This window comes from Rhinolophus ferrumequinum, chromosome 24, assembly GCF_004115265.2.
Source record: "Rhinolophus ferrumequinum isolate MPI-CBG mRhiFer1 chromosome 24, mRhiFer1_v1.p, whole genome shotgun sequence".
Taxonomy (NCBI): Eukaryota; Metazoa; Chordata; class Mammalia; order Chiroptera; family Rhinolophidae; genus Rhinolophus; species Rhinolophus ferrumequinum.
Genome location: NC_046307.1, coordinates 35,317,048 through 35,333,247, shown reverse-complemented (window position 1 = coordinate 35,333,247; position 16,200 = coordinate 35,317,048). Strand labels below are relative to the sequence as shown.

At 45.8% G+C, this 16,200-nt stretch overlaps 1 protein-coding gene across 3 annotated transcripts in view; it reads right to left on the bottom strand.

Annotated features, from left to right (window-relative positions):
* The window catches only part of TENM2 (teneurin transmembrane protein 2), a 1,147,948-nt gene that overhangs the window by 65,208 nt on the left and 1,066,540 nt on the right, over positions 1-16,200 (bottom strand). For all 3 annotated transcript variants that reach the window (XM_033096732.1, XM_033096733.1, XM_033096735.1), the window contains 2 exons: positions 5,263-5,473; positions 2,049-2,168 (listed from right to left, as the gene is read on the bottom strand). In XM_033096732.1, the coding sequence (XP_032952623.1) occupies positions 2,049-2,168; positions 5,263-5,473 (331 nt within the window). The remainder of the gene's footprint in view (positions 1-2,048; positions 2,169-5,262; positions 5,474-16,200) is intronic.

Below are 16,200 nucleotides of genomic sequence, written 5' to 3'. Positions count from 1 at the left end.
TGTCCCAGGACTTATTTCTCTCATAACTGGAAGTTTGTACCTTTTGACCACCTTCACCCATTTTGCTCTGTTTCTGATATTTTTGACAATCATTTTTAAACTATAGTCCTGTTTTTTTCTCAAGAGCTGGTTGGAGGTGTATTACTAGTAAAGTAAAATAAAGGTACTTCTTTCCAATTAACGGAACCGAAGGAGGTTCATGGAGAGAAGTCTCTCAGTTTTAAGCTTTCCTCCTCCACCAGGATCTCAATACTTTGAGGGCAGAGATGTCGTCTTGCTCATTCCAGAATCCCCAGCAGCAAAGAGAGTGCCTGAATCACAGTAAAAACTCAGTGAAAATATGCAGACCCACTGGCTTCACCCAATCTTGGTAACATCTTTGGTGTTTTTTAATGGACATAAAATGAATGAACACAGAGTATGGGAGTACATTACGATGAATAGCAGAATGTACACAGTACAACAGTGTACTTGTTACATTAATTTTTTTATGTATTAATCTATTAATAATCTATTAATTATTAATCTATTAATCTAATACATTAATCTATTCATTTGGGGCATGCACGCAGCCAGGGATGCTTTTATATCAGATACCGCAGAGAATCCAATGTTCTGAAGTGCGATTGTTCCTGGATGGCACAAGAGAGTCAAATCATCGATGCCTGGTGCACACACCCACCACCACACAACAGATTGTGGGCTCGTGGGAGCATTCCCAAACAAGTCCTGTTACTTCAGGGCTTTGCAACCTGAACAAGCTGAAGAATCGCCGGTCCAGGAGGTGGGACAGATGATCCGGGATGTGGACTTGGGCCACAACTAGTCAAAACACAGCTGAGAGGGACGGGGCAGCATAAGGTGGGGACAGACATAGGCCAAGGACTCACAAATGTCCTCCTGTGTTGTCAGGGGACTTTGGAGGGCAAGAACACTGGATTCTAAGAATGGAGAAGGACCAAAGTGGCTCTGTAGAGCACACAGTCCTCGCGCTTTAAAATAATTAGATATGGCCACAGAAAGGTGTCAGTGAGGCATCAGCAACTTAGTGAATTCTGACACTGTGAAGTGACGCATCAGACATCTTTTCTGGGTTGCACAGGTGGGAACGTGAGGACAGGGCTACTGCGGGCTGTCATTTTTGAAATTACCTGCAAGGCTACCTTAGGACATTGAAGACTAAGGCCAGACTCTTCACCTGGGAAAGGCAAGAATCACGGTTCTTATCTACATGGCAACATCTATGATTTTCCGGAGTCTAGTTTTTTAGAAAAAGTATTGCATCTGATTTACAGCAACAGTTTCTTCTTTCATTTGGAATAGAATGTAATAGTTGTGTTTTGTTTTCATCCCAGGGTGGGTGAGTGTTTTCCTCTTCCCATGGACTTCTTTTCTTCTTATCTTTTTCTTTAAATTTCAACTCCATGCCCAATGGATTAAGGAAATGACAGAGCTTTCATCTTGGTGGGTGCTACGCGGGTGCGTGTTTCCAATCAGAAGATAATAGGGAAAGGTTGCCTCCTTCACACAGCAGGGTGATGGCTAAATGCATTTAATTAGACTTCTCTGATTACATCCCACCTCCTCAAAACAGGAGCGAAAACAACACAACTCCTAAAGCCACAGATGAAAGCAGAAGGGGTTCACCACAGGACACTACGTCATGTGGCGCCCTGTCACCCTGCACCGCCTTTGATTTAAAATAGGAGTGAGTTTCCAAGAGCTGCTTTCTCTTCTTTCTAGAATCCAACCCCCTGCCCCGCCCTCACCCCCAACACAGGCAGAGAAAAGCATTTACCTGACATGGAAAAAAGAGGATAGTGGCTGCCGACAGCCTTGGAGAGATGGGCCGTTCTATTTATTTTTATTTTTTATACCATAACAAAAAGCGAAAGCTATCTCTGGGGGAATCCTCACTAGAGGTCTGGCCGAATGGGCAGTCTGGTCCACAAGGTTTCAGGAAGCCACGTGGTTTCAGGCCAATAGCACCATTTGGCTCTGTCTGTACCCCAAGTCCTGAGTAGGTAGAGCCCCACAAGTCTACTTACGTGCCATCTTGGCGAGTGATGGTGTAGCCGTATTTTGGGTACTTGACAAAAGACACGTTCACACCAACCAGGGGAGTCCCATCTGTAGTTACTACTTGGCCTCGAATTAGGGAAACCAAGCTGAGAGAAAAGGAAAGGGGTCTTTGAGCCGCACACAGGAGAACAGGGACGCAGGGCTATGGAGTACCCCTTTCCCACGGCCACTGTCCACCCCCACCCTCATCTACCGCTAAGGCAAGGAGAAGACCCCCACATTAACTTCTGGCTCTCATGATCCTATCTCATGCAGCAGGCACGTCTCAGGGTTTGCTTCTCCTGACGAGCAGAACTGGTGACGTGCCGGGGTGAAACGCAGGGGCACATCTCCCGGCATTTGGCTGGGCACTGAGGTCCCCTGTGCACGTTTCCTCTCCCCTTTGCCTCGCTGCATTTCTAGACCTTGTGTGCCTTGCTTGGCCCAGTGTCAGGCTGCCCTTCAACACTCGTGTTTGTGCCTTCGTCTGGCACAGAGAGTATTATACTTGGGCGAGAGCTTCCCCATCTGGTTACTCATTTCTTTTCTTGGCTTTGGAGGAAGGCAAAGCTCCCCTTCTCTCCAGGCTGGGGTGTCAGAGGGAGTGGAGGGGAGCACACAGAGGGTGGTTACGAGGCTGGGACATTTACATGCATTGTTTTTGACTGCCCTTAAGAGCCAAATTTCTCACAATCCATGACAGCTTGAGGACAACAGAATATTGGAGATATATATATATATATATATATATATATATATATATATATATGTGTGTATATATATATATATATATGTATATCTGGTAGAACTATCTTGGATTCTGGATTCCATGTAATTATATATTTCTCTTACATCAAGTTCCTGCTATCTTGACAGCAGGGGAGGTGGTTGAAATCCCACTCAACGTTTTTTCCACTGTCAAAGAAAGCTCCCCTCTCTCCAGATCACAGCATATAGAATTTTTCCAGGAATGCCCATATCCGACTAGGCACTTCTGGGAAATCTCATAAAGCAACAGAGATGACACAATATTCCACTCAAAATCCATGGAGGGAGAACGCCTCTGCCTCATCTCACCTGAAGTCTCTCGCCTTCCTGGGGAAATGTGCTCATGAGAAGTGTCATTTTCTGCACCGAGCCCCCAGCCTACCAGGCAGTTCTGCAGCTGTATTGTTTGCCTTCAAGCCCCTGGCCAATGTGGCGAAGGCAGAGAGGTTCCCAAGCTTCCCTGTTCCTGGACACGCTCCCAATTTCTGGACTAGGTAATCAAGCTGACCTGTTCTTTGCCAGAATCCTGTCCAACCCTGCTCGATTTTTGGAAGGCACTTAATTCTGCAATCCCAGGTGACTCCCATACTGGAGGGATGCTTTCTCCAAGTCCCTGTTTTGATTAGCAATACCCCCAACTGTTCAAGCCTTGGGTGATCTCGGGAGGGTTTAGACTGTTCCACTGACAGCTCTAATTGTCTGCTACTGGCTGCCTAACAAATGAATCCCATTTTTAGCTGGTTCCAACCACAATGCTAAGAGTCTTTTTGAAAGTGGAAAACTAATTTATGCAAATAATTCTTTTGTTCAATTTCCTTTCCTTATCTTGGCTCAGACTAAGACTTCTTTCAGGTCTTCCCAGACACGATTTTAAAATCAATGATGTGTGTTGATGACCACAAGGTACAAAGTGCTTGTGATGAGAAAACAAAATTGAGAGTACACCCGTGGTGGGGGTTCCCCCCCCTTCTTTCTTATACACCTGTTATTTCTTTTAAATCATTCTTGAAGCATGAGACTTTGCAGAGCTCCATAGGAATAAAAGGAGCTGGGCTCCCTATGATTTCTATCCCCTAGTTTTCTAATTCTTCATTGCTTCTGGCTTCCTATCCTTTCGAGGCAGTCAATTTGCAGAAAAGATTCAGCTAAGACACGCTATCAGTTCATTTCTATTTATGATTATTGATGTGTAACAATTATCACATTATCTAGATAGTGAGAGCTGCTCTATAAATTATAGTGGTGGAGTCAAGGCATTTTAGTTATTTTTGTATGCCATTATCTAGAGGAAATGCCTTCTTAGAAGTCTTGGATGAAGTTCTTTTTTTTCACTCTAGCTTTGGCCTTCATTATTTGTCAGACAATCATGCACTGCAATTCACATGCTTGGTGAACTTCAACCTATGTCTTAGAGTAACATTTTGTGTTTCTGAATTATGTATCCCTAATGCGCTTGAGTGTGGGCTCATTTGGGTGGTGCTATTAATTGCTACCTTCAAAATTTCAGAGAAGGCTTTCTCGAAAGCAAGTTTCTTTTGCACAGATCTCAGGGCTAGTACAGTCCACCAAATATTCTGGAGGCCCTGCCCGCTCTCCTGCGTCTTGGCTCAAGGGCTCATGGAAGTGGTAATCACTGGTGGGAAGGATAAGATGAAGTTTTAAGGAACAGGTCGAGAAAGAATATGAAAAGGGGAATATCAGGAAATGACTGATCTAGGGCAGAAAGACTGAAATGTTAACAGAAAGCTGACTGAAACCGAGCACGGGCCTTTGAAAGACGCATTCACAGTACAAGCAAACTATATGCAAACCAAACCTAAAAGAGTCTGACCTAGTACAAGGGCTGGCCATGAGTCTCTGGTAATAGGAATTATGTTCATAATTAAAAAAAAAACATACCCACAGAATCCATGTCCCAGAACTAGGATTTAACAAGTAGAAGAAATACTTTTTCGGTTAGAGATCTATGGTTTCTTTTATTTTTTGAGGGGTTCTTGTATTAAAATAATGATATTACTGCATGTTGTATATTCTACACATATTACTCTAATTTTACCCGTCAAGAAAATTAAATTTATGAGGTTATTTAACTTGCCTAATATGACCTAGCTAGGGGGTGTCATGGCTGAAATAGAACAGGTGCTAAAATATTAACAATAATGTCAAAAATAATAGCGCGTAAAAATGATCTAAAAACCAGGCAGTCAACAGGTCTCTCCAGCAGGTTCTGGGTTCGAGATGACCAAATTCCACAGAGAGACCAGCACTCTGCTCTGCACCTTGAGCCACAGAGAGGAACCTGAGCTGGGACCTACCCCCTGGGCGTAGTTTCCAGGCCAACGGGGCCCCTGGAAAACCCAGGAGCACTTCCTGCTGCTTTGAGAGGAAGGGCACCCGTGGCCTCAGTGGCCTGCAGGGACGGAGAGCACCCACCTGCTGTTGAAGGGGTTGTCTCCAGGAATGATGTGGGTGCTGTCTTTGCCTGCCAAGAGCTTGATGCGGTCGTAGAAAGACTTCACTGCGGGCAAGTCCGTCTGGCCCTGCTGGATGATGTCCAGGGGATCCCGAGACCCCCGGCAGAGCAGGCTGTTCTGACAGGCCGACTGCAGGCAGCAGTCCGGGTCCAGGCAATCCACCAGGCCGTCTGGAAGGGCAGAGGCAGAGGCAGGGTTAGCGGGTTCCGTGGCACACAGCCGTGCAGAGAGGCTAACGCCTTTGTCCTTTGCACCATCAACCCTTCCCAAGGGCCCAACGTGGCAGGTTGCACACAACGACCCTAGTGCAATTCCAATAGATACGCCTAGAAAATAAAAGGCTGAAAGCAAGTCATTTAAAATGCTGACAAAATGGTTATTCTGAGTAGCAGATTAGGGTGTTTCTCTTGCTGTATTTTTCTTTTCTGGAATTTCTACTTTTGCTATTATGAGCAACAATTATCTGAATGGTTGGAAGTGAAAACAAACACTTTGCTTCTAAACAGCACAGCACAAAAACTTACTGGTAGCCAGTTCTCCGTGGCCTGTGCTAAGGGGTGCACAGGTAGTCAGAATGCATGGCGTTCCTCAGCTCGCTCTGTAATGGAGGAAAGCACTCTATCCCTGCTCCCTCGGATCCAGGGAGGGTACGGCTGACCAGGTGGAGAAGCAGGTGTGGTGAGTTTTGCATTTTCCAGGAAATGTGGAGAAAGGGCTTTGGCTTGAGCACCCTGAAATTCAGCCATGAGTTCACCCAAGTGCTTCTGGTGCTACTTGGCCACATAGATGCAGGACCTTGAACATCCTACTTTACTTCCCTAGATTCCTGACCTTCCATCCCTTTCCGGGGCTGATTCCTTCTTGCTCATCTACAAGTCAACAAATGTTTGAATGCCATCCATATTTTGGGGAAAAAAACAGGGAAGAAAGAACAAAGAACGATGGTGTCTGTCCATAAGGAGCTGACAACAGAGTGGGGGAAACAGAGATGACTCATCCTTTCACATCCTGAAGCATTCCTGATGAGGCCCTGGCTGGGTGAGGTACTCCTGTTTGGCGTATCCCTGAATCAGAGATTCTCAGAGAACAGGTCTGCGTCAATATCCTGTGAGACTCAAGGGCCTGGCCCAGACCTCCTCAGCCAGCGCCTCCAGGAGCAGGTCCTGGAATCCTCATTTTCAACATGATTTTCAGGTAATTCTAATGCGCCATAAATTTGAGAAACAGTTGTTAATGCCAACTTCCTTGTTTTAGAATTAATTATCTCTGTATGATTTCTTCCTGTTTGGAAAATGAGCTCTTTGAAGAGCAGCGCAGTGTCTTATTTGCTTCTATATCCACGCCTCACTTAGGGCCAAGCACAGATTTGGGTACTCAATACAGGTTTGTTGAATGAATAAATGACTGTTCCCCATTCCTCCCCGGCCTGTTAGGGCTGAGGAAGGGCATACTTAGGGCAGTGTATGCTCCTTGGACTTCCCCATTAGAATGGATTAGTTAGCCAACCCTTATTCACTCTGCTGGGAATTGACTGAACGCACAGTGGAGAAGTTTGGAGACTAACTAGCTTGTACCTCCTGGATTGGATAGCAAGGCATTTTTGAGCCCTAATGAGCATTATAGAAACAGGCACTCAAACCCTGGGCTGGGACTTGACAAACACTTGTAGTGGAATGCTGCATCAGAGGCCGGGCTGTGTGCTTTAAATTTACTACAGTGTAATTTTTTGGCATTACACTTCTCGTTTGGTTCTGCTAATGAAATTGAAATATGTAATTTCACCAAAGTTCCACTGTAATTTAGCAATTAATGTACAATTATTTTAATGCGTTACTTTCTTTTTTAGCAAATAAACAAATTAGGAGGTTGCGTATTTTGCCTGGCTTTAAATGACTAAAACTAGCCTCTCATTTTCCACATGGGCAAATGTTGCTTGTGTACCTCACAACACATTTAGCTTTACAAAATTTGCTAGAAATGCAGACGCAGGAGGGTGAGCAGGCACACATGCTTTAAATTTAGACTTTCCAAGTCCAAACACCTCAGCCCGATATGTCAGCTCAATTGGGTACCCCCAAGAGCCCAGCAAATCTCAGATCCGAGAAATGGCTCAGTAGAATTTTATCAGCAGCAGGATGATGCTAAAGCATGGTTCCAGTCCACGTTCTGATTGGCCGGTGGGTCCCAGGTCCCTCGGCAGAATAAGAAAAAGAAAAGAAAGCATAGCATTCTGCCTTTAACATCGCCTGCCAAGGATAGCCTTCACTAGACAGACGGAATCTAGCACGAATGCTTGCGTGGGATTTAAAAATGTCCCGCTGAGAAATGTTGGCAGTGCTTCATTCAGCGGCTGCAGGAACATCTCAGGTGAGAAGAAACCCACTGTAATTAGCGCTCTAGATTTCTTCAAGGCCGCCGGCCTCTTCCCGTTAGGAGTCTCATCCATCTCTAGTGGCCTTTCCTCCCGAAGCTGGAAATATGCCCCTCCCTTCCCCAACCCATTTACCACCCACTCCATATCACCAGCTTGAGGACCTCAGCGGGCTCAAATAATAAGTTAAGACAGTTTTCCTATTAAGCACTGAACATTTCCCTCCCTCTAGTCTGCCACTTGTTCTGGCCTTGTGAGTGTTTCGAAAGTGTGGACCTCAAATTTCCCCACTGTTTTGTTGATTCTGGGCTTTTGATTCAAGGGCCTGTCTGGCAAGAGATGTCCTATAAACACATCAGCAACAGCAGATGGCAAACGCTAAAAAAGAGAGAAAAAAATAAGCATATAAATGATTTCCTCCTACGTATTCACATCTACCTGTTCCAGAGATGGCACATTTGGGGTCCTATCCGTTATTAAGCGTGAGCATACGTGATGCCTATAATGACCTCATCATGTTGCGTGATTATGGGCTGCTGCAGCTGAACACTTCCAGATGATACTGCGAACTTTCAATTGGCACTCCCGTCTCCCCGTGGCCTGTCAGTCATGAGAATCGCATCTTTATGCCAGCAAGCCCCTCGCATGGAGTCTGACACGCAATCTTCAGTAAATTACCCTGTCACTGACAATCTTGCTGTTATCTTGCAAACAATCAAGTCGGCACTCAAACTGTATGGAATTGCCAGTTCAGGACCCGAGAGGCTGCCGATGTCTCCATTCCACAGGAGCACGAACGTGTCACAGTCCTCTTATGACACTGCACAATTTCTTTCTTTGTTTATCTGCCTACTTATGTGTTTGTCGGGTTGGTTTCCCCCATGCGAGGGTGGGGGAAAGGGTGGTGAGAGAGGTTTGCTGAGTCCTCCAGCAGGGCCCAGTTCTGACTCAGCAGTTATAGGAAAGGACCCAGGCCTTCGTGACCAGCCCACCGCGGTGGTGTCCTGTACCTGCCTGACATGTCCTCGGTTACATCACTCTGTGTGATGTGGCCATGAAGACTCATCTCAGGACTTTCTGTCAGAACACAGGCGAATCTGGCTATATGCCACACGCAGATGTCGTGCGCTAATTGTAATGGCCATTTTAGAGAAATATGGCCGTGGAGAAACTTTCTGGGAACTGTACAGAAGACATCCTTTATATTCCTTTTGATAAAGAAAATCAAAGAGAATCTTCCTTAATAGTTCTGGCATGTGAAGCAGAAATCAGGTTCATACTAAATTGAATCTTTTGCATTCAAATTCCCAAGGTAAAAAGCCAAAAAAAGTCTCACAGCATCAGAAGTAAGAGCCTGGCCTCTGGAATCAGATGAATTTGGGTTTGAAGCTCGAGTTCCTAGCTGTGTGAGCTTAAAAAGGTAGCCAATCTTGCTGAATCTCCATTTGTTTGCCTTTAAAACTGAGCTATAATAGTGTATATATCGTAGCGTTAAGTGATGGAGAGTAAATAAACTGATGTATAGCTTATCAGCCTGGCATATAGTATGTGTACAGTGAAATGTAGGTATTACTATCAGAAACTCCCTGAAATTTTCAGCTTTTCCAGTTTATAAAAACTGGACATGAAAATACATGAAATTAATATCCCCTTATTAGAGACCTTCACTGTTATGTGCTATATAGTAGGTTGAATCTTGGCAAGAACGCTACGTTTCCAGGTAGTGATAATAACAATTGATATTAATAGTAAGTGCTATAGATTGAACAGCATTTACAGTACATATATTCTTAGTTTAAATTCTCATGGCAACCCTACAAAGCAGAATACTGTAACCCTTAAGCTGCAGACTCTGGTTTAGGGTATCTGGGTTTAAGCTCAGAACAGATACTGTTGATTTGCTGACTTTGGACAATGAAGTGCTGTGTGCCTCAGTTTCCTCATGTACAAAACGAAGACGATGATGTTAGAAAGTGTTGTTGGGAGGACTAAAGCACTTACACACGTACAGCGCTTGGAACAGTGCCTGGTACATGAGTTCTCCGTAAACTTGCCTTATCCCCATGATGACATCACGCATCCTATAGAAGTTGGAAACTGCTGCTCAAAGAAGCTAAGTAAGTTTTCCAAATGGCTAAGTAGCAGCTTTGGATAAAAGATAGGAAAAGGCAACCAATGAAGTCATCACCCTTTGTCTTCTTCATTATCAGAAGGAGGAGACATGAACTTCCCAAAGAAAGTCTAAAGACAGGACAGTGGACCCACATCAATAGGGAAAAGTATGGGTGGCCATGAGATGACTCACTTCTGTCTACTCCTACAGCTGGGAAAGAATATGGCTGGTTGAAATGAGCATCTGAAAAGGAATCCACCTGAGAAACAAGATGCCTGGGAATCCATTCTCTGCGATCAGTGTAGGCTGCGGAGGCCCATACTATTTACCCCGGAGAGTCAAGCCCCACTCAGCTGTTGACCATTGGCACAAGGTGGCACCTACCTTCTGGGCTGGCTGCACGTTTGTGTCAGCTGTTTCTAGCCCCTCCTAGCTTGTTCTGCTGGGTTTTTAAGGGAACTCCTAAACAGTCAAGAGATTTAACCTCAGCACCTTAACTGAACACTTATTAGTAAAGCTTGGGGAGAGGAGGCCACCGGTCAATGGAGAGGCTACAGAGGACACAGTAAACATCTGGATATTTCAAAGTTGGCTGAGATATGCACCTCTTTTCTGCCGGGGAAGGCTGCCTGAGTCACTGCATTGCTCTCCTAAGGAAGGAAGGGCTCTAGAAATGCGAGGGTGTATATTTCATTTATGTTCCTCTTTGATCTTTGTAAACTGTGCAGCTTATGGAGAATCTGGATGGAAGGATTTTGTTCAATTTTCGTGCCTTTTGTTCCCTGTAGCTTGGTATGCAAGTGACTCTGTCTTCAACCTGCACGAACTCTCTGGCTTTCTTGGGTATTAAAGGCTTCAGAGAGACACCTAAATTTACTTTTCTCAGTTTCATTTTGTGACAGGGTGGCACAAATCGATGCCAACAATTCAATTTAGGTGCCACAGATAGCTGTGCTTGTGTCTGCATGCAGTACCTGGTTGGGAACTGGTCAGTGGCTCAGATTTTAAAAATGAGCCCCATTCTTTCCAAACCATGGTTTGATGACAGGTGTCACCAACCACCAAACCTACCTTCCCTACTCATTGGGCCAGAGTGAATTGGTTAAAACGTGGGCTTTGAAGAGCACATACTGCTCCGTTTATAGGATGTTCAAGATCAGGCAAAGCTAATCATGGTAGAAACTTAGAAACTGTAGATACCTGTAAGGGACGTATTGGCTGGGAAAAAAATTAGGGGAATTTTCTGGGTGCTGGGAATGTTTTAGATCTTCATCTAGTTACCTGGAGAGATATATATCTATATATAGATATAGATATATATATCTATATCTCTATATATATAGATATAGATATATATATCTATATATATCTATATCTATATCTATATATATATTCATTAAGCTGTGTACTGAAGATTACTCACTTTATGTACTTGCTAACTGACTTTAGGCAAGATACCAACCTCTCTGTGCTCTGTCTTCTTTGTTTAAAAAGTGGCCATGATGATGGTGATAATGATGGTGATGGTGATGATGGTGATGGTGGTGATGATGGTGATGGTGATGATGGTGGTGGTGGTGATGGTGATGGTGATGGTGATGATGGTGGTGGTGGTGGTGATGATGGTGGTGATGGTGGTGGTGGTGGTGATGATGGTGATGGTGATGATGGTGGTGGTGGTGATGGTGATGGTGATGATGGTGGTGGTGGTGATGGTGATGGTGATGGTGGTGGTGGTGATGGTGATGGTGATGATGGTGGTGGTGGTGGTGATGATGGTGGTGATGGTGGTGGTGGTGGTGATGATGGTGATGGTGGTGGTGATGATGGTGGTGATGGTGGTGATGATGGTGATGGTGATGATGGTGGTGGTGGTGATGGTGATGGTGATGATGGTGGTGGTGGTGATGGTGATGGTGATGGTGGTGGTGGTGATGGTGATGGTGATGATGGTGGTGGTGGTGATGGTGATGATGGTGGTGGTGGTGATGGTGATGGTGATGATGGTGGTGGTAATGGTGATGATGGTGGTGGTGATGGTGGTGATGATGATGGCAGTGATGTGATGACGACCCCTCACAAGAGCATTGGAGGATTAACTAAGATAATCCACAAAGGGTGTTTAGAACCTTTGTGAGCACCTAGCAGCCTATTAAGTGCCTCTGAATCGTTTCTATATCTTTCCTGCTTTTTGGCATCATATAGGTTTGTTTAGCACACAGAGTGAGGTACTTGCCAATTTCTCATTTCCCCAAGAAAAAGACAGGGAATTCAGGTGGTGAGCCCAATTAATACAAGAGCCATTTTTGAGATCAGTTAATGACAGAGGAGGTGGACAATTAATGAAGCAGTGGAGAGAAGGGAGGTGGCAACAAGTTGGGACAAGAAGGAAGAAACCTGGTGATGGAAATGAAGAAGGAGCAGTGGGGGGCTGGAGGGCACTTTTCACTCTGCTACTGGCGAAGACCAAAGGCTCCTGAATTTTAGCCAGAGAAATAAAGGGGCTCTTGGGTAAAAAGAAATATGGCAACCATAGGATTCATTTTGCCTTGGGAGTTATTTCGTTTTAAGATGAGTTCTTGTGGGACCATGCTTAACTTGTGTGGGGTATCTGGCAAATATTCTTTGTCCAGGCTCCTGCCTATAGAAACAATTTGAGTTGCTCAAATCAGCATATCGACATCATTCTGTCAGCCTGATCTCACATGATTTTGCAAAAGAAACACTACTCTCCTCCAGCCAGCAGAAGCAATCTACCCACCAACCTGCCCTCTGGAATTGAGGTTGGGCTTTGGGCCTTGAGATATCTCCTAGATGCAAATCTCCAAACATCTCAGGGCATCTGGTCAACCCCACAAGCCTGGGGGTGGTAGTGAGGGATGGTAGAGGGTCAGAGAGCACCCCGAAAGGGGACCAGAGCTCATGTGGGTCCTAGTCTGATCTGGGGTGCTCCTCCTAAGCAGCATTGCTGACTGGCTGGTGTCTGTCATTAGAGAAGCACTTAGAAAATTTCAAGGAGGACATTAAAAAGCTCAGGGAGCCACCTGCTTAGGGTAGCACTGGGCTCTTGGCCCAGTTAGACAAATAGCAAAAGAATACAAGGTTTAGAGTCAGAATGGTCTGGTTTAAAACTGTTGTATCATTCATTAGCTATGTAATGTAACCGTGGCAAGTGACTGACCTCCTGTGACTCAGTTTTCCCAGCTACAGAATGGACTTAACTGCACCCACTTCACCAATGATCATGGGGATGCTATAAGATGGTGCACATGAAATGAGATGATGAAGGCATTGCACTCAGACCGAGGAAGAGCTCAACAAACAGAGGCTATTCTAAATATTTCCTGCTCGCCACCAGGGAAGGGCACTGTTCCATTTGCATTTTACCCAATGTCTGCTGACAAGTTGGAAGTGAGAGATAATTGAAAGTATTCTGGCTTGATGTAAGTAAGAAGGGAAAGGAATGGGCAAGGCTGACTTGATTTAACTTGGCAATACGAGATTAGTTCTTCATTGCCTCTGTTAGGTCTCCTGCATTGCCAACATTTTAAAGCAATAGATTGGCTGACACGGTGCTCATTTGGAAAGTTTCACCTGCCATTAATACCCTGGCTGCCTGATGGACCGTCGTTCCACAGGCGTCCCCCCCCAACTCTGCCCACAGAGCAACCGCCATTCTTAAATATTGCGAGAAGTGAAATTGTATTTGCACTCCTTCTGCAAGACCTGTTGGAAGTTGTCCTCTTGCTTTTTGCCAACTCAGAGACTGCTTTGTCAGTCTCTGAGTTCCAAGGCCAGAGATCCTTGCCCCAAAGCCTCTTCTGGCTTTTCTTACGACTTAGCAAGGGAAGATCAATCATGTCTGACCAGAGATCTGGCAGAGTGGAAGCCCCACTGAGAGCTGCTTTGCTGGCTTTCCTCCTCTTCAGGATGGATGTGGGAAAGCAAGCAAAGGCTGATTAGGAAAACCCAGGCACTGTTACTGAAGGCAGGGATATGATCCGGGTAAGACCTCTCTCTAATACTATGACTCTGGCTGTACTTTGAAGGCACTGGGGTATCTGGTCGACCCCATGTGTATGCATGGGGGTAGGGGTGAGGAAAGGTAGAAGTTTTATGACAATGAGCTTGCAGTGTGTGGTCAGTGTTTTTTTAAGAATGGTTTTTCACCAAAAACCCCTAACAAACAAACAAAAAACAAAACAAAAACAAACAACCGCAACAAAAAACCGTTTAAACCAATGCTTCTCAAATTCTAACCAGCGTCATCAGAATCACTGGGGACCTCGTTAAAAGGTAGATTCTAATTCTGTGGTGGTAGGGTGCGGCTGCAGAGCCTGCATTTTTCACAAGCTCACAGGTGATGCCGACACTGCTGTTCCAAGCACCGCAGCTCCAGAAGTCACACTCTAAACCAGTGCTGGTCCAGGCGTGCCTGCTGACCTGCTCTGGAATCACCTCAGTGACGGTAAAACGCTGATTCCTGCTGTCACCCGGACCTACTGAGTGCCTAAGGGTAGAAACTGGGAATCTGCATTTTAAAGAAGACTCTCCAATGAGTCTTTTGATCACTAAACCTCCTGACCCCCTGCTCTGAATTATTAAAAACACCCTTCAAATATCCACCGCAGCACATACGACCCTGAGGAATTAAAAGCAGCTTTCCAAACGCGTCTCCTGGGGAATGTGAACAGAGGTTCCCTGAAACATAGAAGTGGAGGCAGGACAGGAAGACCTGTGGTCAAAGACAATTTGGGAGACGTTGGGGAAACACAGATAAACTGGTCTTTTTCCAGCAGGACTTCTCAGAGCCTTTGAGGTGTGAATATGCAGTATGAATCTAATGCTGCAAAGGAGCTGGAAACATTTCCCGATCATGGACCCCTTTTGGCTCAGAGCATCTCCTTGCAATAGTCCAGTGCCATATGGGTTGGGAAGTACTGCATGAGAACACAGGACTCCACGTGTGGGGGCTCTATCCTTGGAAGGACCAGGCGAACCTTCACCTACTCAATAGCCGCCATGGTGCCATGTACGTGCCTTACGCAGTGGTGCTCACAAGAACCCTTTAGGGTGGGTGCCATGATTTCCATTTTGTAGAGGAAGAAACTGAGACTCAGAGAGGGTAAGGGCCTTGCTCACAATCGCACAGCTAGTAGACGGATGAGTGAGTCACACCTAGGCTGTCCACCTCCAATTGACCTGCTCATAAAATGCTGGCTTTCTGGTGACCAGGCCCAACACAAACCACATCATCACTACTAGCACATCAGCTCAGAGCCCGTGTCCTTGGGCTGCCAGTGCCTCCCAAAGCCAGGGCACTTCAGCATAGGGACCCTGCACTAGGTGACGGCATCCTGGGAGTCAGGGATGGTGAAGCATTCGTGACAACCATGTCTACTGAGAGCTAATCGCTGGCACTTATGCAAAGCTTACTGGGGGCCTAGTACCATCTAGGACCATCTAAGCGCTTTACAGGTATCTCCTCATTAAGTCACCACCAGAAAGGCAGGCATCGTCAGCACCTTCGTTTACAGAGGAGGAGTAGGACGGAGATTACATAAGTCCCCAAAGACCAGGCAGCTTGTCCATGATGGGGCTGGGTCCTGAATCCTGCCATGTGAGGTCTGCCACTGTTAGACATTCGAATGGCTCCACCCAAGGGGCCATCGTGCCTGAGCCACACTCTTTTATCTAAGGCAGGACGATGCCACACAGAAGAGGAACAAGTTAAATACACGTTGAAGGGCGATTTCTTTTTTGGAAAATGGGGATGCAGAATGTGTTAGCTGGCCCTCTGCCCCAGCCTCTAACTTTACCCAGCTTACACTTCTGACTGGTGGGTCACTACAGCGCTGCCCCTCTACCAGCCACTTGAGTTCCTCTGTGCTTTCCCAGCCTGTGCCTTGCATCCTTACGCAGTGGTGCTCACAAGAACCCTTTAGGGTGGGTGCCATGATTTCCATTTTGTAGAGGAAGAAACTGAGACTCAGAGAGGGTAAGGGCCTTGCTCACAATCGCACAGCTAGTAGATGGATGAGTGAGTCACCCCTAGGCTGTCCACCTCCAATGCCTACCTCTTGGCTTCTACCCTCATTCCTTCAGAGGAGGCTGGGCGTAATCACAGCAGGATTTAAGGGAAGAAATGCCGAGGCTTCAAAAAACAGCTTCCTTTTCAGGTTGTCGTTCTTTTCCTCTGTCTCTGGCTCCCTCTCTCCCGTCTTCCCCTTCTCCATCACTCTGCCTTTCTTCAACCCAGACAGAATCTCCAGGAATAATGATTTCACTTGATCCGATTTTCACACCCTGGGGATTCCCTGACAGGCCTCTGTGGTACCGTCTCACCCTTGTTAGCCTAGGGCCATGTTTTTGTACCTGGGGGATTTCTATCCCGGCTGCTGCTGTCTCTCCCC